The sequence below is a fragment of the Lytechinus pictus genome, chromosome 5 (genome assembly GCF_037042905.1).
Source record: "Lytechinus pictus isolate F3 Inbred chromosome 5, Lp3.0, whole genome shotgun sequence".
Classification (NCBI taxonomy): domain Eukaryota; kingdom Metazoa; phylum Echinodermata; class Echinoidea; order Temnopleuroida; family Toxopneustidae; genus Lytechinus; species Lytechinus pictus.
In genome coordinates, this window is record NC_087249.1 from 14,673,105 (window position 1) to 14,694,560 (window position 21,456).

Sequence of the window (21,456 nt, forward strand, 5' to 3'; positions counted from 1 at the left end):
ACTTCCAATTACATTTTTAGAATTTGAGACATTTTCTATTTCTGTATGAAATCTATACTATGATCATTTATGGATTTGTACCTATGCGCCAAACATCGTGTGAAAATAGGAACCATGCACACAAAATCAAGGGACACTTTAAAATTTGAATTACAACGAGCAGGAAAATGCGAGGACGAAAATCAGAAGCGCAGTAAGCCCAAAAATATAGGGTGCACAGTCGGCGCTTGTGGCAAAATTCTCTTAAAATTTCCCGAGAGAACGAAGCGAGCAATTGAAAATATTCACCTTTTAAAATGAAAATCTAATTTCGTAATAAATTTTGACATGTTATTAAGAATATTACATCATATCTTACCCTTTTCCTTTCATTTTCTTTCCTTTGCTCCTTCTTTTTTCTTCAAGTGGTAATTGGGGGGGGGGGAGGGTCCCTCATCTGTGACTGTCCGCCATGTGATCACCAGTGACCACTATTTGTCTTTATTAAATGAATTTCCCAGGGTACTAAAACGCGCTTCATGTCCACAATATTCAATTCGCAACAAGAGTGGGAGTGAGATCATGGAGATGTTTGGTCTGAATCGGAGAGGCGGGGGGCCGGGGGGGGGGGGTCACATATGATATTGACAGTCGAAAATTGACACGTATGTCGCCTATGGCATATTCTCTGAAAATGCACAGTGCATCGTTAATTTTTCGAAAACAATGAGTAATTGGAATCAGAATTCCCAGCAGCACCCTCCCCCCCCCCCCCCCCCGTTGGATAGGGTTACCCATCAGCTGCGCCAAATTACTATCTTGTTGGCAATGGTGAGTAAATACTAAACCGAATACACATACACATCTTCTTATCTATCGCCTAATAGCCTTTAATCCCGTTGTTCATTAACTATCATACAAGGAAGAAACGAAACTTGCCGTCGGTCTGAAATCACACGTTCAAATCGCAAAGGTTACTCTGTATTTCATTGTATGGTTCGTAATCTTCGAAGAACAGGATTGGAGTACTTTCCAAGTGATTTATATATAAATATGTCATTATGTTTGCGGATGTCGCAGTTCATCATGTTGCATACTGTGGTCCAGTTTCAATGATATTATTATATGTCACCTGATTTAAATGCGTACGCACATCAAGTTCAAACAGAGGCATTTTTGTGCAACGATTGTTGTAGAGTGGAGGCAAAGTCCTAAGCATTTTGATTGTGACTCATACATATTCTTGAACTGTCGTATACCATAACGCGCAACGAGGAATGAACGTTTAGAGATACTGCAGTATATACGAACGGTGAGTTGTTCAGATTTCTGAAATGATCGATCATGTCAAAGACATGTTATTTGAAAAAAAATGTCAGATCATGTTAGCATATCAAAATGAATTATATCATGTTACCGTCATTTTTATGCCAACGTATAGCCAATGGTTTATACAACGCTTCCTTGTCCTTCATTTTGGAATAATTTAAAAAAAAATATTATTGGGGCGAAGGTGATTAATTTTCTCACGCCATGCAGACTGGGATAATTCCAGGAAAGTTCATAACTAATTGTATTTTTTTTATTTCACGCAGATGTAGGCGGCTTTCTGTCTTTGTTTGGATATACATGTGTGTTCCTGTTATTTTATCGCATTTCTTCGTGTTTTTTTTTAATGATAAGCCTGAACCAATGAATTTTACATTTTCATTCAAAGAAAGATCATTTAAAAAGATTCTGAAATACGAACATCGCTCTTTATCCTAGTAAGCTATGAATATTAAAAAGATGTTCATATAATCTTTACATTTTTTTAAATTTGAATTTGAATACGGGACAAAGACAGGGAGTACCCCAAGCTTCAATGGGGGTAGGGGCTAAGTTTCCGAGAGATTAAAAAAAAAACTTTAGTGAATGCCAACTATATCAGTATATTGCATGCAAATAGGTGGACAAACCTTGAACTTTATGACGAATATCTTATTAGTACAAGTTCATGAATATTTTTTTTTCTGAGAAAACAATATCAAAATACAAAGTCCGGTAGATTGTTAAGGCGATGATAATGACAATAGTGCTACCGAATGAATGGTAAGGAAGGACCTTCTGCCTTCTTGCTAGGCGCCCAGCAGTTAAATTAGAGATTAGTGTAATGATGATTACAGCGGCCTGCTGGTATGCAGTTTCCTAACTGAAGTGGTTACTCCGGGTAAATAAAATGTTATTATTATCAATACCATAAATCATGCTATATAATCATGCAAATAAAGAGTAAAACTGCATCTATAAGTATAGAAGTGTTCCATCTTATTTTGGTTTATCATGTTTTGTTTTCCCCTATTGCCCCTATCTCCCTCCAGATCATGTCTGCCAGTAGAATAATGGGGGTCTTCGACGGCCTGCATAATGGCGGGAACGGTACCCCATCTCCCCCTGACATGAACATACAACTGACCGCATCCACAAACTGTACCCGTGGACCCGATTGGACCCTCTTCATTCATTGCTGTATACCACCATCGGTAAATGATACCACATCGGCTCAACCGAATCCAGGCCGGCCACATCTATTACGTTATTTCCAACGACATTTCATAATCTCAGTCGGTTAATTGGAGTCGGTTTTGTTGGTGTGACTGCAGCAGGCCCGTTTCATAAAACGTTACAACTGTTGTATTATGACAACTACCATGGTAACCTTGATTTTGATTGGCTGCTGAGCCCTGTTGCCATGGTAGTTGCCATAATGGCAAAGTTACAACAGTTGCAAGTCCTTTATGAAACGAGCCCCTATACGAAACAACGATACTAGGTGGGAGATTCAAGATCACATGATGATGGTGAAAAGTGGGATCATTGGAGGGGTGTGAACCAGTGGCGTACCTAGGATTTTCCACAGGGGGGGGGGGGCAAATTCGTCCGCCAAAAAATTTGAAAAGCCAAAAAAAAAAAAAGGTCTTCAACCACAAATAAAGGATTTCATACCAAAACAAAAAACAAACAAAAAAAGTCTTCAAGACTCGTCAGGGGGGCAGGGATATGTCCCTTGCATGGGTTGTGACTCGTCAGGGGGGGGGGGGCAGTCGGCCCCCTCTACCCCCCCCCCCGTAGGTACGCTAGTGGTGTGAACCTTTGGGCAGAAAAAAGATCTTCCGTAAAAAGGAAAAGTTTTTCTCCAATGATTTGTGCGTAGTTGGTTATGGACTATGGATTTATAACTTTGTGATGTTATCATGCATGTGAAAATATTGTGATTACTGATGATTTGTTTTATAAAATATAAAAATAAATCAATAGCACCTCGTTGTGTATTATCGGTAATAATTATGTAGTTATCAATCAATATGTAATCGTCGATTCATGTTAATCAATAACCTTTTGTTTCAATATATCAATTAGTTGTTTAATTTCTATTCACTCATCTATCATTACTTGATTTCTTTATTCATTCTTATTTTTCTCTCTTTTACTTCCTTATTTTGGTATTTGCTTCTAAGTTTTTGGTCACTTTATATTTTCTTTCGTTCATTTATCATTGATTCATTCACCTTTTGTTATTAATTTATAGATCGATCGATTCGTTTACTCATTCGTTTGCGTTTTTATTTATTTTATCTTGTGCCAGATCATCATATTCTTAATTCTGAGTTTCTTTGGGAAGATGTACAACTATCGACTAAGATCACTATTTGGCATTAAACAACTCGCCGTTGTCTTGTAAGTAAACGAGGGTTCAAGTTCAAGTTCAAGTTCAAGTTTTATTTCATTTCTCAACTCAATACAAGATAAGAAAAAATTACACAGATATAAAATGATAACCATACAAATCAATACAAATGAATATACATTGCAAGCAACATGATTATACAAGAAGAGTAAATAAATGTTTATGGTGAACACTAAATAACGTGATAATCATATTAACCAATAACAATATATACAATGGAAATAGAACAAAATGTATGCCATTCTCGATAAAAAAAAAATGTGCAAGGCTACCTTTATAACTCTTTTTTTTTTCTTCAATAAATAAGGTTGAGTAAATGGAGGGATCCACTAAAAAGCAGGGCTTGTTGAGTGTGGACCCCTCAGAGAATTAATCAAAGATTTGTAAGTACAGGAATAAAACGAAAAAAAGAATAAGGTTGATGTGATGGTCGATGAAGAAATACCGAGATAATGGATGAAGAATTAAATCAAAAGGATAGGGTGGTGCACATGGGTGGTTGAAAGAGGAAGAGAAGAAGGAGCAACAAAATAGCAAAAGAGTGAAGGGGATAAGACCGATGAAGGAGAATGAGCAGAAGAGAGCGAGGTAGAGAGACGGTCAGGGAGGGGGAGGGGGGGGGGAGAAAGAGGAGGGTAAAAGGGATTGCTTATCGACTGTTCAATTGGAATTTGCTTTATATGATTCAAGAATTTGTTTCTTCAGTTTAATCTTAAAACTGTTCAAACTGGCAGCATTTACGATTTCATTGCTGAGTGAGTTCCAGGGTCATATGGAATCGCGGGGAAAAGTAAATTCCCCAAAAATTGTAAAATTTTGATCGTCGGACTTGAGAGCGTTTTTTCTTGCCCCCCTCCCTTCTTTATCGGGTCGACAAATTATGTCGACCATTTTGTAGTTGATAACTCTTTTCCCAATTTTGGGGGTAGCTTGTCACATTCTTGAGTAGGCAAATCCCAACCCCTGTTTTTTGTCTACGAGAATCAAAATAATGTTTGACTAAGTGAACTCCCTCAAAAGCAAAATTTATTGTTTTTCTGTTGATATCAGTTTAAAGGTTGATCTGTTTTCAATACGCAAATCTTCAGACCAAAAACCTCGAATGATTTCTGGTGGCATTTAGCCCAATGCCCCTTTTAAAGAAATACACTGTGGCTGTTTTCCAGATGTCAATGTTAGAATCAAATTTTGTCTTTTTATAAGCATGATTGTATGCCCTAAAATTTATTGTTGGTCGAATTGGAGACGACAGGAAAATCATAAAACGTCAGCAACTCATATTTTGTTAAATATATCACTATCTTTTTGTGGGCTCAAAGTATGACAGTATTTGAGTATCTGTTTATTTAATCGGATCGGCATGCGAACTTTATTTTGTTTGTACAGTGATGGGAGAAAAAGGATAAATGATTGCATGAATGACGATTATGATATTAAATGAATAGATAGATAATCCTTGAATATTTGATTATAAGAAAATACATTTTCCCTTAGCCCAATCAACCTCTTGGATGACCACGAGCATAGGTGGTCACACGCCCTGGCTTTCGGCGCCACAGCCTCCATCATCTTCGATCTCTTCTCCGGGGATTACACCAGTTTATATGTCAAAACAGGCGAAGTGGAACCTTGGCTCAAAAGTAAGATTCTGTTTTTTGTTTGTTTTTGTTTTTAAAGATTATGCAGTTGCACTATATACTACATCTTTGTTGTTGATATAGTATGTCTGGACGTCACAAGTATATTAAAATCTGATGAAAATGAGGAGTTAGTATAGTTGTTAATAGAATTTAAAACATATGAAAAAATGTATTGTTTAAAAAGAGAAACGCAATGTTTCAAGGCATATGTAATATCACTCTGAAAAAGGTTGGTAAAACTAATCAATTTGTTTCTGTCTGTGGGTCAGACCAAAGTATCGGCATGGGGAAGTCCTACATAGGGGAGAGTGGGGTAATCCCGAACGCGGGGTAATCCCGAACACCTTAATATCTATAGGAGAGGTGAGGTTCTGCTGTCACGGCATAATAGCCGTAACACAGAATGTTGTCTGACTTCCTATGCACGGATCTGTTGACTGGTCTCTTCCGATTAAAGAATAATCGGGAAAATGCATGTGACAGATTTTCGCTTTTTTACGTTTCCTTCATTGAATAATGAAGAGTGGGGTAATCCCGAACGCGGGGAAATCCCGAACATCTCAATATCTCCTAGGAGAGGTGAGGTTCTGCTGTCACGACATAATAGCCGTAACACAGAATGTTGTCTGACTTCCCATGCAGGGATCTGTTGACTTGTCTTTTCCGATTAAAGAATAATCGAAAAGAATCCAAATTACATATCTTTACTTGTTTATGTTTCCACGAATGACGTTCGTGGCCCGGAAGTGCGGGGTAATCCCGAAAATCTGCGTTTTGTACTATAAATGCTAAAGGTAATGCTTGATGTTGAATAAAGACGTTGTTACAGTCAATATATGGTGTGTTTTTATCAAATTATGTACTAGTTTTGGAATAAGGCTCACTTTGATTCTTGCTATCGCTCTGATCAGAAAGGTGTTCGTCATTACCCCCACTTCCCCCTATTGATTTTTTTCTAAAAAAACCTCTGGGGAGGTTTTAGGTGTTTTTAAAGACACATACCGTGGGCTACTGTTGGGCAACTTACTGTCCACTGTGTTGGGTAATGTATGTTGGTATATATATATATATATAAATACATTCTGGGCAATTATTATCCAATTGAGCAAATTAATTACCCAATTATTAGTTTTATTACCCAATTTGGGCAGATTTTAACCAATAGTGTGGACAGTGAGTATGTTGCCCAGGGTTGGTTAAAAATTTGGCATCTTTTGCCCAACTCTTTTAAGAGTGTACATGAGCAGTCACGAGATCTTGACCTATAGTACCGCATCATTGCTTGAGGTATTTACTTGTTTTTTCCTCATTGAGTTCCGCTTATATTTTTGTTTGTTTTCGGATTAAGCTCTGATCAAACTTGTGTTTTAGTATGATAAGTGCAAGATAGAAAAGGTATGTCATTTTCCATACTGTTCAACTTCCTACCATTATCTCAAGTACATGGTCATGATATTCAGATGAATTATAAATAAATGATAATTGGCAAGTCAAAGGTTGTTGCTACTGAATGAGATTATGGGAACAGTCGCACAAATGAAAGCAATTCCAAAACGATCAATCGTATATCATTGAAAATAACGTAATATCTTTTGACGATTTTGCCGTTGTAACTGTAGTATATGACGGTCACTGATACCGAGAGTTACGCTACTTCTGAGCCAATCAAAACCAAGGCTTTCACTGGAGATTTATATCGTTAATGGGAAACCGAAACCAACACAAAGGTTTGCGATGAATTGCAAATAATAAGAACCGCACTGATTGGTTCCCGGTCAGTATTTTAAACAGAGCGCGCATGCAACGATGATCTTGATTGGTCGATGGTATTTAGCGATTGATTGCAAACCTTCGTGTTACGGAGCCCAGGAGAGCGTTCACGAAATGAGTTGTTGGACTTTACTTTTATCCGACAAGTCCTGTTTTATCCGACAGTTACCATAGTAACAATAGAGTAACAGAGCCTCTCCACCAATCAGAATCAAAGATATTGTCAGATCTAAAAGTGTTAATGAATCCAACACCAGAATGAGATCTTCCTGTTTCGTTTGTTTTCTTAAAGCCAATCCTATGTGATATTTATTGTGTTTCAGTATTCCTAGGGGCAGTTGCGACTGTTGAGCTTGGCACCGTTCTCTTTCCCTTTTTCGCCTGCATCTCCTCGCCATCCCTCTTCGTTGGATCCCTCCTTGGTTTCATCTACGTAGCTATATGGTATGTGAGCATACATGTATACCAATACGATAATAATTTATTCATCTGCATGACCTAGACGGGGTGACGCCACTGGATGAGGGGGGGGGGGGGGGTAGCATATGCTTTTTTTCGTCAAATGATGGTAATAAAGAGGAAGGAATCAATAAAGAAAGAACGAAAGAAGGTAAGAAAGAAAGAATGATATTAAAACGAGATGACAATTGAAAACTAAAAAGGCGTCTTTTCTTCTACTGAAAATGCCATGGCGCCGCGCTTGCCAATAATAAAAAAAATTGTCCCGTGTCAGCATATTACAATGAAGAAGGTTTGAGCTTGTTTAGAGCAATGTTTTATGAGTTTTATTTTATATTGGAAAATGCTCGTTTTGTTACTAAATATATAGATTGTAAATAAACCAGGCAACAATAAAAAATAATGTCATCAACAACATTATAGCAACAATTTTATAATAATTTTGAAAGACACTATGATAATCGTTCTTTGTGGTTCTAAAACGGAGACTTAGTTTATCTTGAAATTAAAAGCAAACCTTTTGAAATACATGTATATACTTTTACCTTTCCCATCTCGACTCGAATTTTACTAATTTGGATTTTTGAAAATGAAAAATCAATGTCCATTTGTAAATTGGTTTAATATGTGAAATTACTATCAGGATTATCTCAATTAATCACCTATTATAACTGGTAAATTACGTATTCGGAGTAAACACTTTTTGTCGACGTAAGATATAATTCATACTTTTTTGTCGTCAGGCCATTACACGGTAGAACTAGGTCTTAAGTTTATAATCAAATGTATAAAATTTTCATTCGTTAAAATGCATCATGGTAAAGTTTGCCAATTCTTTATTGAGAAGCTCAAAGAAAAATAAGCGAAAGTTGAAAGATTGCGAAGAATTTGAGAACTTTCAATCCTTCGCTACATTTTCTCCCTTTTCTTTATATATTATTCAGGTTTTCTGTTCAGTTATCACACATTATCACCTGTCCCAATATTGACGGCGGAAAGGTAAAACAATTGAATCAATTAAATATTCTAAGAAAAGAAGAATAGACAAATCATGAATGTAATAACTGTTGTAGATTGTAGAGTCATAGGGCAATTTAACATGATGGTGGTGGTGGTGATGATGATGATGATGAAGATGATTATAATAATGATGGTAATGATGATGATGATGAAGATAATCATGATAATGATGATGGTGAATAGTGGTGATGCGATGATGATCATGATGATAATGATGATGGTGATGCTGGCGACAATATGATGATGATATAAACAATCATAATACTAATGATGTATGTAAAATGAAGAAGAATTTTCTTAAACCTACCAAACTGTCCCTATCTGTACACCAGTGAAAATTAGATATATATATATATATATATATATATATATATATATATATATATATATATATATATATATATATATATATATATATATATATATATATATATATATATATATATATATATAGATATATAGATAGATAGATAGATATATAGATTTATAGATAGATAGATATATAGGTAGATATATATATAGATAGATAGTTAGATATATATATATATATATATAGATAGATAGTTAGTTAGTTAGATAGATAGATAGATATATAAATATATAAATTGATAGATAGATAGATAGATAGATAGATGGAATTGTATCTATCTATATATATATAGATATATAGATATTTCGATAGATAGTTAGATAGATAGATTGATTGATAGATAGATAGATATATAGATATATAGATAGATAAAGAGATGTATAGATAGTTAGATAGATATATAGATAGATATATAGATAGATAGATAGTTATAAAAAATATATATATATAATAAGTAAAATGCAGAGGCAAACTATATAAGCAAATATATGCTTGAAGCATAGCAGCCAGTTAGTTAGTTGATAGATAGATATATATATAGATGGATAGATAGATAGATGGAATTGTATGATGTATGTATGTATCTAACTATCTATCTATCTATATATATATATATAAAGAGCTCACTTGCAAAAGGGGTTAGGTCCATTTTTCATCAAATTTAATTTTTTGGTCTCAATGTATAGATTTTTAGTAGCTCTATAAGATGATACCAAAGAAAAGTTGAAATTCCTATTTAAAAATGATCAAAAATGGCAAATAAAAATCACTTTTTTTTCAAAAGGGGTTAGGTCCATTTCAGTTTAGTTGCAAAAGGGATTAGGTCCACACCGAATTTTTTTGGAAAAGAATATTTTAAAAAATATGAAGAAAGGTAGATTTCTTTTATACCCAATTTTATGTTGTCATGGTAGGGAATCTTGAAAATTTAGTTTCGCATAAGAATATGCAATATAGCAGAATTAAAACAATGATTTTCTTGGAGTGGACCTAAGCCCTTTTTCAAACAAACTCTTCTGAAGAGCTGATTTGTCAAAAGGGGTTAGGTCCATTATTCATAAATTTTATTGTTTTCTGTCTCAAAACCTCTAAATTCTTAGTCGCTTTGGTGAAACAAAGAAAATTCGAAATTTACATGAAAACGTGAAAAAAGTGGCAAAGAAAAATAAACTTTTTAATAAAAAAAAAATTGGATTCATTTCAGTTTACTTGCAAAAGGGCTTAGGTCCACAATGATAATTTTTAAAAGAATTTATAGAAAAAAATTGAAGACAGGTAGATTTCTTTTATACCCAATTTTATGTTCACATGATAGGGTAGTACATCATGACAATTTAGTTTCTCATAAGAATATTGCAGTAAGTGAGAATAAAAAATATGTTTTTTTCTCAGAATGGTCCAAAGTGGACCTAAGCCCTTTTGCAACTAAACTCTTCATATATAGATATTTAGATAGATAGTTAGATAGATAGATAGATATATTGATAGATAGATATATAGATATATAGATATATAGATAGATAGATATATTGATAGATAGATAGAAAGATAGATAGATAGATAGAAAGATAGATACATAAGATAGATAGATAGATAGAAAGATAGATACATAATATAGATAGATAGGTAGATGGGTAGATAGATAGATACATACATATATAGATATATAGGTAGATAGATATATAGATAGATATATAGATAGACTTCTTAGGTATGTAGGTAGGTAGGTAGGTAGGTAGGTAGATAGATAGGTAGGTAGAAAGGGAAAGAGAGAAAGAGAGAGGGGATAAATAAAGAGGTAGTTAATACGATTCTTCTCTCATTCTGTTGCAGGGGTTTCCATACGAGTCTGTTATCATCCAACTTCCGGTACTCATCTTCACATTTCTTCTGATGATAAGGTTTCTTTACTTCCTCATTATATCAATCATGAAGAAGATACAGAAAACCAAGATATCGGTAAGTGACATCCCCGTTTTTATGAATTAATCAATCGGTTAATCTATGAATGAAAACAATTATTTCAAATATCGATTCAATACCCCCATTTACTTGCACATCAATTAATGATCTGATTATCAACGCTTTGGTATCTTATACCCCATGTTCTAACCATCATCACTCTTTTTCCGCTTCGCACTCAATTTCATAAAATATATATATTTTATTTTCTACTAAAATTGTTTCCATTATAATAATTATCACTGTGAATTGTAATTATCATTGTTTATTTAAATTGGACTCGTTAATTGGATTTGATTATGTAGATTTGAATTATTATTGTAAATTTGAAATATTGTAAAATTGAACATGTATTTTATTGTACTTGAAATTATATGCAATTTATGTATTTTTTTCCTTCTCTGTGAATTCAATGGCAATTCAGCCTTCGAGCTGCAATGATTAAATAAATATCTTGAATCTTGAATCTCGAAAAGTTGTCTTCCATGATACATTAAAAAGCATTTCATTGCAGTCCAAAACTTAATGATTGCGCAAGGTAAATTATACACATATTGATAAAACTTACTGCATATATATTACTAAAAAAGTAGATTCATAACTAAGTAGATTATTATGATACACGTGATAGATGAACTCTTTTCAACCGATGTGTTACGGAAATTCTATTCGATGGATCAGGAAAACGCGGATATCATGATGAACATAATAATGCCTTAACAGATCAAGTTGCAAGAAGAGATAAAAAAGGATAACCATGCGCAAAAGTATTTAGTGGAATTTATTCGATATTAAAGCCGTATTCTTACCTTGCAAACAGTGCAAGACAGTTAGTGTATATCGGGTTGAGGATGATAGCCATTTTTAACTGGAATAAAAAATAAATGAAAAAAAATGGGCCAGGAAAATTCCCCAAAAATTTAGTCTGCAGGCACAGACCCTTGGTTTTCGCAATTTGCATAGTGCACAATGCAGAGTCTGAAGTAGTGAGACTAGATTCACTATGTACTGTGACTGACACAGAGTCTTTGGAGTCTAGTCTTCACTCTAGACCTGTTATTGGTTGAAGTGTCAAATATGAGTCTGTGCTTGCAGACTACCAACAATTCAAGAGCTATTACTCCTAAAAAGTAAAACGTGTAAAACACATCACCCACCCTTTTTTTTTTATTGTGATTTCGGTTTTGTCTTATCACGGAATTCGCTTGACATGGATTGACGTGGGATACATTTTAAGCGTGATTCATTTATTCTATTTTTTTTTCAGAGTGAAGAGAAGTTGATGCAATCCTATCAAGCCCAGCACGTGCAAGCTCTCCTCCGACCACCGCTCCCTCCCAGGTATCTGATTCTGAATTACATCCAATATAGACTAGGGGGGGCGGGCAGTGACGGCACCGGGATTGTAATAGGAATGGGGGACAGAAGCGGATTTACTCTACATTTTCTTTCAGTTTTCAAAATTTCTGGGGGGGGGGGGTTAAAAATGCCTCTGTGCGTGGGGGGCACTGTCATTACTGGGTGGATACCATGATCGTGCGATTTAGGGCATCGAAATTGCCAAAATCAAGGAGAAAGAGTATTCTTTTCAACAGCCTTATATGCACAAGAATTGATATATACTGCCCCTATACTCCCTTGAAAATGTGAATAATTATAATAATTATGTTGATATTCAAACCATTTGTGTTTTCAATGTGTATGTATTGGAGGCATTGTATTTGGTTTTTTTATTTGCAAGTCCTAATCTACCAATCTGATCAGTGAAACTGATTAATGTCAAATGATGTTTACAATATCGTTCGGCGCTTATTGATTGGAAATAAAAGATTACTGATATTGATTAATTTTGACAATTACAACCCACATTAAAAGAATGCGAAAATCCTTTCATATTCTACTCCCCTTCATTTACCTTTATAGTTCACTGATTTCTGCTGTTTTTACCAAATTTTTAGTGAGATAGATAAATATACTTGAATTTTAATAAAATAAAAGTACATCTTCAAAGTGTTACATTTAAGTATAGCCTTAATCACAAGAACTTGCTATTTATGAAATATTTCCTTCAGGATCTACACGAAGAGATGGGAAATGATTGCCTACCATTGGTACGAACCAACACAAAACTTCATCTATCCAACACGAATAATTTGCACATTTGTTGTTGCTGTGCTTTGTGAATACCAGGTATATTCATATACATGTAGGGCCTACATATCGACTATTTTATATCTGCATATTGCTATTTATAAAGCGATGTCTCTGTCTCACCATTTTATCCGACTCCAGGGGCCTGTTGCATAAAAAACTATGCCATTTTTTCTAGATTTTTTCAATTTGTCAAGTGTTAATGGCATGATTTTGTTTGCCAGAGTTTTTTGTTTACTCTCCATAGTTTTTATATGGCAAAAGTTTAAGAAACAGGTCCTAAGCTGACCAAAAATATTACTCTCTTGTCTCTCTATAAAAAATGAGTGAACAATTTATTCATCCGAGAGTGACTTCTACTTTTACTTGTGTATATTTAACAATTTTAACAAGTGAAATATGTGCGAAAAATTCGTTCTTGTAACTATCACTTTTTTAAATTTAGGTCTTATTTAGTGATTCTTTACGTCACTATCAGGGGGGTGCATGAAAAGCGAGTGGAAATTCACTCCTTTTTACTAGAGAGAGAAAGTGCCATTATTTAGTTTTAAGTTGAACTTATTTCTTGACATCGAAACATGATATTCTTAAGGGTTCTTGGAACAGGATTACGTAATAAAACGCGCCGAGCTATATATAATAAGTCAGTAACCGCTGGCTAAATCGTTTGGTGTGACAACTTTCTTTACAAAAATTGCTAAATTTTATCTCAGTTTAATTATACTTGTTCAATTGAACAAGGAATCATAATTGCGACCGGTGCCCAATCACGTAAATAATATTGATTGATTGTGACCGATTTTTTTTTATGATTGACCATACACAATAATCAATGCAATCAATCATAGAAATCGGTCCCATGATCAATCATTAAGCTTCATGATACTGGGCTCAGATAATAAAAAAATAGACAATTGAAATTGAAATTGAAACTTGATTTACCTTCATTTTGATAAAGACATACAAATCGAGAAATTTGAATATTTCAAACAAAATACATAATAACATAAGCGAGAATATTGACAGAATAGTGGAAAGATCACAGAAAAGCTACAAAGAATTTGATCCTGAAATTACACATGATTTAACATAAAACAACAACAATACAATTCAATGTCATTTATTGCAACCACTGTGAAATTCAAGTGTACAAAGTGCAGAAAGCAAAAACAAAATAGTGGTGTAGGACCCTAGAGAAGCTTCGATCTGCTTATATTTAATGGACTTTCTTTTCATTTTTGTTTTATTATTCCAATCTGAAAACAGATCGCGATCCGGACCACGTATGGTTTGGACCAAGCTCTTGGCGATGCATTCAAGAAGTTTCGCGAATGGTACACCGTCTTTGTAATAAGTGAAGATATCCCGCCTGCTACAGCCAACCAGACGTATTTAGCTCTTGATCGTTACGAAACAGCAGCTCATGGTATACCTCCTATTGAATCATGAATTTATATTAATATCGAAAGAAAATATAGCTTTGCGACATCCCAATAATTATTGGTCAACCCGACGAATATGGCTATATAGGATACCGGACCTACTTGACTTTGTTAAACATTTTCTACAAATGCTAACAAATATTTTAATCATTTTAATAATAACATTGAAAACAAAAAGTTATTTCTAGTGCAGTAGTCAGCGTGTCGTGTCCTAAATCAAAGCTGTTAAAAAGTAATGAAGCCATATATATAACGCTATCTGACTTTAAGTAATGCATTTTGCAAACAATGACATTTCTTTTTCCAACTTTTGCATATTTACAACTATTCTATGAAATATTGTGTTTGTTTTAAATTTTGACTCATATTAAATCCTTTTTTGAAATAAAACTACATTTTTTGTATATAAATGGGAAAAAGCTACTTATTTAATTTATGTGCTTTTTCCATTGTCCTTCTCCCTTTATCCTGTTCTCTATTTTTCCCCCTTCTCTGAGATCATTCTAATTAACAGCAAGATATTAACAAAAAAGTCAGTTTATATTTTCATACTGTGTATCTAGCCTGTGTGTTGTCTATTTTAAACTTTGACTCTTCTGAAATTCATATTTTGTTTTATTAAAACTATATAAATTGGAAAATGCTACTAATTTTTGTCCGTTTTCCATTGTCCTTCTCCCTTCCTCTTTCTTGTTTTCTCTTTCTCCCTCTCTTCGCTAAGATCATTCTAATTAACAGGAAGTTGCCTAACAAAAGAGTCATATTTATCATGTTTATACTTTTTAACAGTGTCCTGGTATCTAGCCTGTTCGTTGTCTATCGCCATCTCTCTCTTGTATATTGCACATATCTTCGTCTGCTTCAGGTAAAATAGTTTATTAATCTTCTATATTCTTATTATTTGTTTACTCTTTGTAGGAGATTTATTAACTTGTACAAATAGAGCAACAAAAAAAGAAAGAAAAAAGGCTCATATTAGCACCTTTAGCATTGCGAAGACACTGGGACATGTTGAAAACTTGTTAAGGTTCTTTTTATTCATTCATTTATTTATTCATTCATTCATTCATTCATCCTTCCATCCATCCTTCCATCCATCTACCCATCCATTCATTCATTTATCCATCCATCCATCTACCCATCCACCCATCCGTTCATTCATTCACTCATTCATGCACGCATGGATTCATTCATTCAAACATTTATTTTCTTTTTCCATTCTCACAAAATATCATTTTCAATATGAATTGTACAAAATTATTTGTCATAAAAGATTATAGAATATATGACAGATTTGTTAACATGAAAATGCGTATTTACCGCGTTGTCCTTTAAGGCACAGACTTATTTTGTTTTTCGAGTGTACATTTCGTAGTTATCTGGTAAGACAAGTCTTTAGGTGAAATAATGATGATTATAATTCTAATATAAGATATCATAACACACAATTAAAAAAGGGATACAATTGCACACTCTGAAAAAGAAATCAATTTTAAACCCTTATAGGTGCAGAATACATATTGAAAAAAAAAAGTAATTTGTAGAGTTGCAGATCTCTCGAAAGGTTCCAACTTGCACTCTTTGAATGAAAAACTTTTGCAAGTCGTTTTGACAAGGACACCGTTACCAAATCGCTATCTTATCATTTTGGAATAAGAAGCGTTTGGATATTTTTATCATTATTATTAGTGACGTTCATATATGGGATGGGGTGACACTCCCCCCGAGAGTCCTCTGGTTAATTTTTTTTTAATCAGAAAAAAAGCAAAGGAAAGTGAAAAAGGGTTAGATATGATATTAGTTGTAGAACATTCTGTCAAATCTACAAGAAAAATAAATTTTCATTTTGAAAAGGCTCATTGTTTTGCTCACTCGGTTTTTAGAAACCCCCGCCCATGTTGGCCCCCTCACTGCTCACCTTTGGCTATCCGCCACAGAATATCGTTGTTCTTTTTTATCCAGGCCTGTTTATGTTTTGTATCATTTTGAATCCAGAAAACACGTCTTGAGGCTGTACAGAGGAGATCGGAAATTCTTGCCAGATGCGCCCCTAAATTCGGTCAAGAGCGTGGTAAGCTGCAGATATTGAGGATAAATTTAATCTAAATAAATTTAGTTGAATTTATACTATTGCGACAAATTTTAACAATTTACAAATTATGGGCGGATCTCTGAATGAGCTTTCTTAAGGCCACCGCACACCTTACGATTGGTCTGCGACCCGATTTTGGAATAAAACGTATAGAATTTGACACTATTATTAAGACATGGAATATCTTACTGTGTAATGTTTTAAATCATCGTACGATTACCTATGTTCAAATCTGTGACTATTCTATCATTCTAATAAGAATGACATCGATTTAATATCTAGTCGTAATGACGTCATAGCAATCTTACGGCTGGCTACGATTTGAAACTAATTTGCTCTTTACTAAAAAAAAATGGCTTGCAATCCTCTCAAATTGTTATATAAAAATTCTTTAAGTTAATCTAACCTCAAATAAAATGATACTTTTCATTCACATTTTCAGAAAATAAGCAAAATGCGATTTGATCCAAAAATTGGATCGCGGACCAGTCGTAAGGTGTGCGGTGTCCTTTTTAATCCTAATCAAACCTTGATTGATAGAATTTTCAATCAAATCCTTGTAAATAAAAGAGTTATAATCTAAAACGACCATCAACTTTACCGCTCTTTCACACGGTAAAAAATATTGTAATTTGAATGATGATTCCAGTGAAAAATAAGGCTGATGACGAATTTTGAACACGTGTGCAACCAAACTAGAATCACGAACGCTAATCACAATCACGAATTTAAATTCTACTCCGGATGTGAATTACGGTTCGAATTATACGTGTGAAAGGCTTGACCTCCAAAACATCTTTTGAGGGAGGAGCTTACGTGTCCTTTCAAGCACTTTCGTAGATAATACAATGGTCATGCAATCATCGTATCGATGCAGTGCTTTGATTGACAAGTCACCAAGGACACATACCGCCTTCGCTCGAGAATTCGAATTCAAATCACAGTTTTCGAGTGAGCGTGTGAAAGGTCCGATGATTCTACATATGAAATGCAATCATCAATACAAAATGTTGATTCAAGATTCACGTGTGAAAAGGCCCTTAGTCGACGAGAGTACAAATTATTAACAATGGCTCGTGGTTCATAGTCTGTCTGTACATTCTAATAAACATGTAGCATTTATCATGTTTATATAGCGCTTAATACAGTGGTTGTAAGCACCGCATATGTTACCCGTGCTTTTTAGCATGGCTACCCTGAATGGGTGCTCTAGTATTAACTGCAAGGAATTTCTTCCTATACCGCGATACCCATTTACTACACCTGGGTGGAGAGTGGCAAATGCAGATAAAAATATAATACCTTGCCAAAGAACGCGATTGGAAGCAAATAAAATGTGAAAAGAATTTTTTTAATGTATTAGCATTGAAAATATTCTACATTTTCTTGTTTTGTTTTTTCCTTCCTCAGACTGGCAGCTTGCAGTATTGTGGATTTCAAATTGCGTATTACTTGTCAGGTGAGAATAAACTTATCATATTATTATTTCTTTGCTAGAATGATTTACTTTATTATCCATTCCCAGATTGAATTATGCAGATTTAATTTAGGATTCGATAAGTCAATTGATCAATGAAACAAACAAACAAAATCAAAATATTCCAAGAAAAGTGACAGGTATACAATTTTACATTATATATATGAACGTTTTTTGTGTCGTTGATTATAAGATATATATATTTAACAATAGCAGCTTTTGTTGGAATCAGAACCTTTTTAAAATTATTTATGATTAGCAATTACGTGTTCCGGGGGAATGAAAAAGATTTTTATTGTCAAGAAACTCTGAAAATAACTGACCTATATTAATTTTTGAACCCGTGGTTTATGTTAATGTGTAAGAATGTGTGACACACTTTCGTCTTTCTTTTAATTTTAATAGGAGGTCCACCCAAGCATACAGATGATTCAAATCAATAAGGAAAAATCAACCTAGCATGATGCTGAAAAATTACTTTTTTTACATTCAAGTTTGATGAAATTTTCAACGATTTCATGTTCATGCTAGTTTTTTTTTCTATTTTTACTGTTTCCATTCAAATCAATATTATGTTGGGGGTGGACTTGCTTCCCCTTTAATAAGAAAGGACTTCATATATAGATGGCGTTAGCGCTTCAGAGATATATACAGTGCGTATCAAAAAAAAGTTTACACTTAGAAAAATTCCTGTAAAATTACACATTTGTAATACCCTGAAGATTTTTCCACACTTGAACATTGGTACAGATCCACTTAAGCAAATGACAATATAAATGTCGAAAAATATTTCCGCTTGAGTGAGAACCACCTACTTTTGAAAAGTTAGTGAAAAATGATTTGCGCAGAACTTTGAAATAGTTATGTGAATAAAAGTAGACCTTACTCATGAAGAACACGTGGAATTTAGCTAGTAAAATTGATTTAAAGATATCTTTCACCTTTTTTAACTTGTTTCCTTGCCCAAAACACTTCGAAGAGTGCATTGCGCCCACCCCACTCCCCCACACACCGAGGCCATCGTGACGATATTTGCTTTACACTGAGCTGTGATTTACATGAAATGACTTAGGCTTGATTTTCATTTTGTTAATCATTGTCAAGCTTGGGAAAAAGGTGGAGAAACAAGTATTAAATAAAAAATGAAATGTAAACCCACTTTAAATAATAAAAAACTTAGTGAAAAAATGCTGGAGATGTCTGATATAAACTTTTGTTCAGATTCAGTTATGTCCTCAAATCCAGCTGGCACAAAAAAGGATACAGGTTGCGCTTACTAAGTGATGAAATTTCAATTTGGTTGACAAAATGCTTAAATGTATCCGTTTTATTTCAATTGACTAAAATTGCAAGGGAAAAGTATGAGAAATGTTTCGCAGGGTAAGTTTGATTTCGCCCTTTCCCCTTGACACAGCGTGAAAACTAGCATTTCTGCGCAAACAGATTTCTGCGAGCTTTACAGAAATGGACAGTGCTCACTCAAGTGTCACATTCTGTCAAAACTTTTACTTTCATTGGATAGATGAGACCCAAACCCAAGATTATATGTGAAAAAATTACCCACATATTGTATATTTTTTAATTTTCAGGGCTTTTTCAAAGTGTAAAGTTTTTTTTGATACGCACTGTATATATATAAATATATATATATATATATATATATCTATTTATTTTAGGTTACGTCATAATGAACGTGATGTGGTTCGTGGTGATATACGTAATAAGCGGTGCTGTGGTCATCCCCCTTATCAACAATGCGTGGGCTTTTATTTCTGGATTTCTCAACGTTGTGGTGTAAGTAGGATTCGATCAAGTTCACCAACTTCACCTCCAAATACAAATCGATTTGTATCATTGGTAAAGGTAGTAAAACTGATGTAAGAAAAAAATGAAAGCCATGAAAATTATACTTGTTTGCATTATTCAAAGGAGCAGTTTAAATTTATTAATCAAGTGATGTAAACAGTTCACTATCTATTTTACATCTTATCACTGGCGCACGTATAGTGTGTGTGTGGGGGGCGGGGTGGGGCCAAGGACTGTCCAAAAAATTTACAAGCAAGAAAAAAAATGGGGGAACAAGAATGAGAAATCAAAATGATGAAATATGATGTTTTCTAAATATGACGTCTAGGAAGAAGATTTTGTTATCAAAAATATTTTTTTGCTCGCTCGCACCTTTTTAGATTTTTTCCTGTACGCCATGTCGAGCCCCCTCATTTTTTTAATCATTACCCTCACTGCATCTTATCATGATAAATCTTGATTGCTTTTTCTCTCTCCTGATTGGTATTTCGAAAATCTCGTCTTGCAATATATTTAGTAAGAGTAAATACCTTCATAATATCATTTTTTTTTATTTTAACTTGACCAAAGTTAATGAAACAGTGTGCTCAACAATATAGTCCAAGTTGATACTTCGATAATTTTCTAACATGCACTTTGTTCAGTTTCGTCATTAAAATATGAAAGATATTCGAAATGATTTAATTTCTCCATCAGACCTTTGTTTGCAGTTGCATTCCTAGTGTTTGGTAGCCAACCTATCCTGGCTAAAAGGGTCTTTCTCCAGCCAAAGTTAGACCAAAATGACAAAGATAAGCCCCTGGCTCTTCAGCATAGGTAAGATAAGCCAATTAAGGGACCGTGGAACCGAGGGGAGGGGGGGGGTTGAACATCTTTTGATAAGGTGATAAATGTGGCTTCTGGAAGTTTGTGAATAAAAGCAGCGCATGTATTGTATATGAACACTGGAATTATCGCCGTTTTGTCGTGAGGTTTCATTAAATAGTGTTAATGAAATATACTCTATTAACAATTTGAACAATAAATTGCAGTTTAAATAACGGATCCTCTTTTCCAGTTCATGTAGATAACTAGGAGAATAATTTATAATACTTATCCTGAGTAAACAGAATCAGATGTAAAACTTATTGATATTGTAGTTGCATTTTTCTTTATCATTACATTTTGATATTATCTTAATACAATGTATAGATTGTGTCAGGTTATTAGATTATGGATGATTTCATACATTTTATAGCAATCATAAATTTTTGGAGCATAATAATTTGTATATAATATTTCCAAACCATTTTGAGGCAGTTTATTTCTAGATAGAACTAACGACTGGGAGACTGTTTACTGAGCATCTTCTCAGCGATTTTTCTCTGGCAAATTCACTCCGATCCTATCAGATGCAAGGATTTCAGCAGGTTATAACAATGGTCAGTGAAAAATCACTGACGAAACATCTTCATGAAACGCACCCCTGAAATTGGGTCTTTGTCTAGTGTTCCTGAATTTTTGTATTTACTACGGAGAACACTATCTACAACGCCGCTGTCGCCGCGCCAATGCCTTTGTT

At 34.1% G+C, this 21,456-nt stretch overlaps 1 protein-coding gene across 5 annotated transcripts in view; it reads left to right on the plus strand.

Annotated features, from left to right (window-relative positions):
• Positions 1-834: 834 nt before the first annotated feature.
• LOC129262375 (stimulated by retinoic acid gene 6 protein-like) overlaps positions 835-21,456 on the plus strand; it is a 28,519-nt gene continuing 7,897 nt past the window's right edge. For 3 of the 5 annotated variants that reach the window (XR_010293652.1, XR_010293651.1, XM_064099874.1), the window contains exons 1-15: positions 895-1,291; positions 2,340-2,501; positions 3,605-3,696; positions 5,201-5,346; positions 7,440-7,560; positions 8,520-8,574; positions 10,799-10,924; positions 12,195-12,268; positions 13,000-13,117; positions 14,345-14,504; positions 15,310-15,385; positions 16,516-16,591; positions 18,023-18,071; positions 19,766-19,883; positions 20,592-20,711. Coding sequence is in view for 2 of the 5 variants with exons in the window: in XM_064099874.1 (XP_063955944.1) it covers positions 2,343-2,501; positions 3,605-3,696; positions 5,201-5,346; positions 7,440-7,560; positions 8,520-8,574; positions 10,799-10,924; positions 12,195-12,268; positions 13,000-13,117; positions 14,345-14,504; positions 15,310-15,385; positions 16,516-16,591; positions 18,023-18,071; positions 19,766-19,883; positions 20,592-20,711 (1,490 nt within the window). In the remaining 3 variants the exon portion in view is untranslated. Of the gene's footprint in view, positions 1,292-2,339; positions 2,502-3,604; positions 3,697-5,200; positions 5,347-7,439; positions 7,561-8,519; positions 8,575-10,798; positions 10,925-12,194; positions 12,269-12,999; positions 13,118-14,344; positions 14,505-15,309; positions 15,386-16,515; positions 16,592-18,022; positions 18,072-19,765; positions 19,884-20,591; positions 20,712-21,456 lie in introns of all 5 variants that reach the window. The other 2 variants (XM_064099875.1, XR_010293653.1) reach the window with 2 other exon arrangements.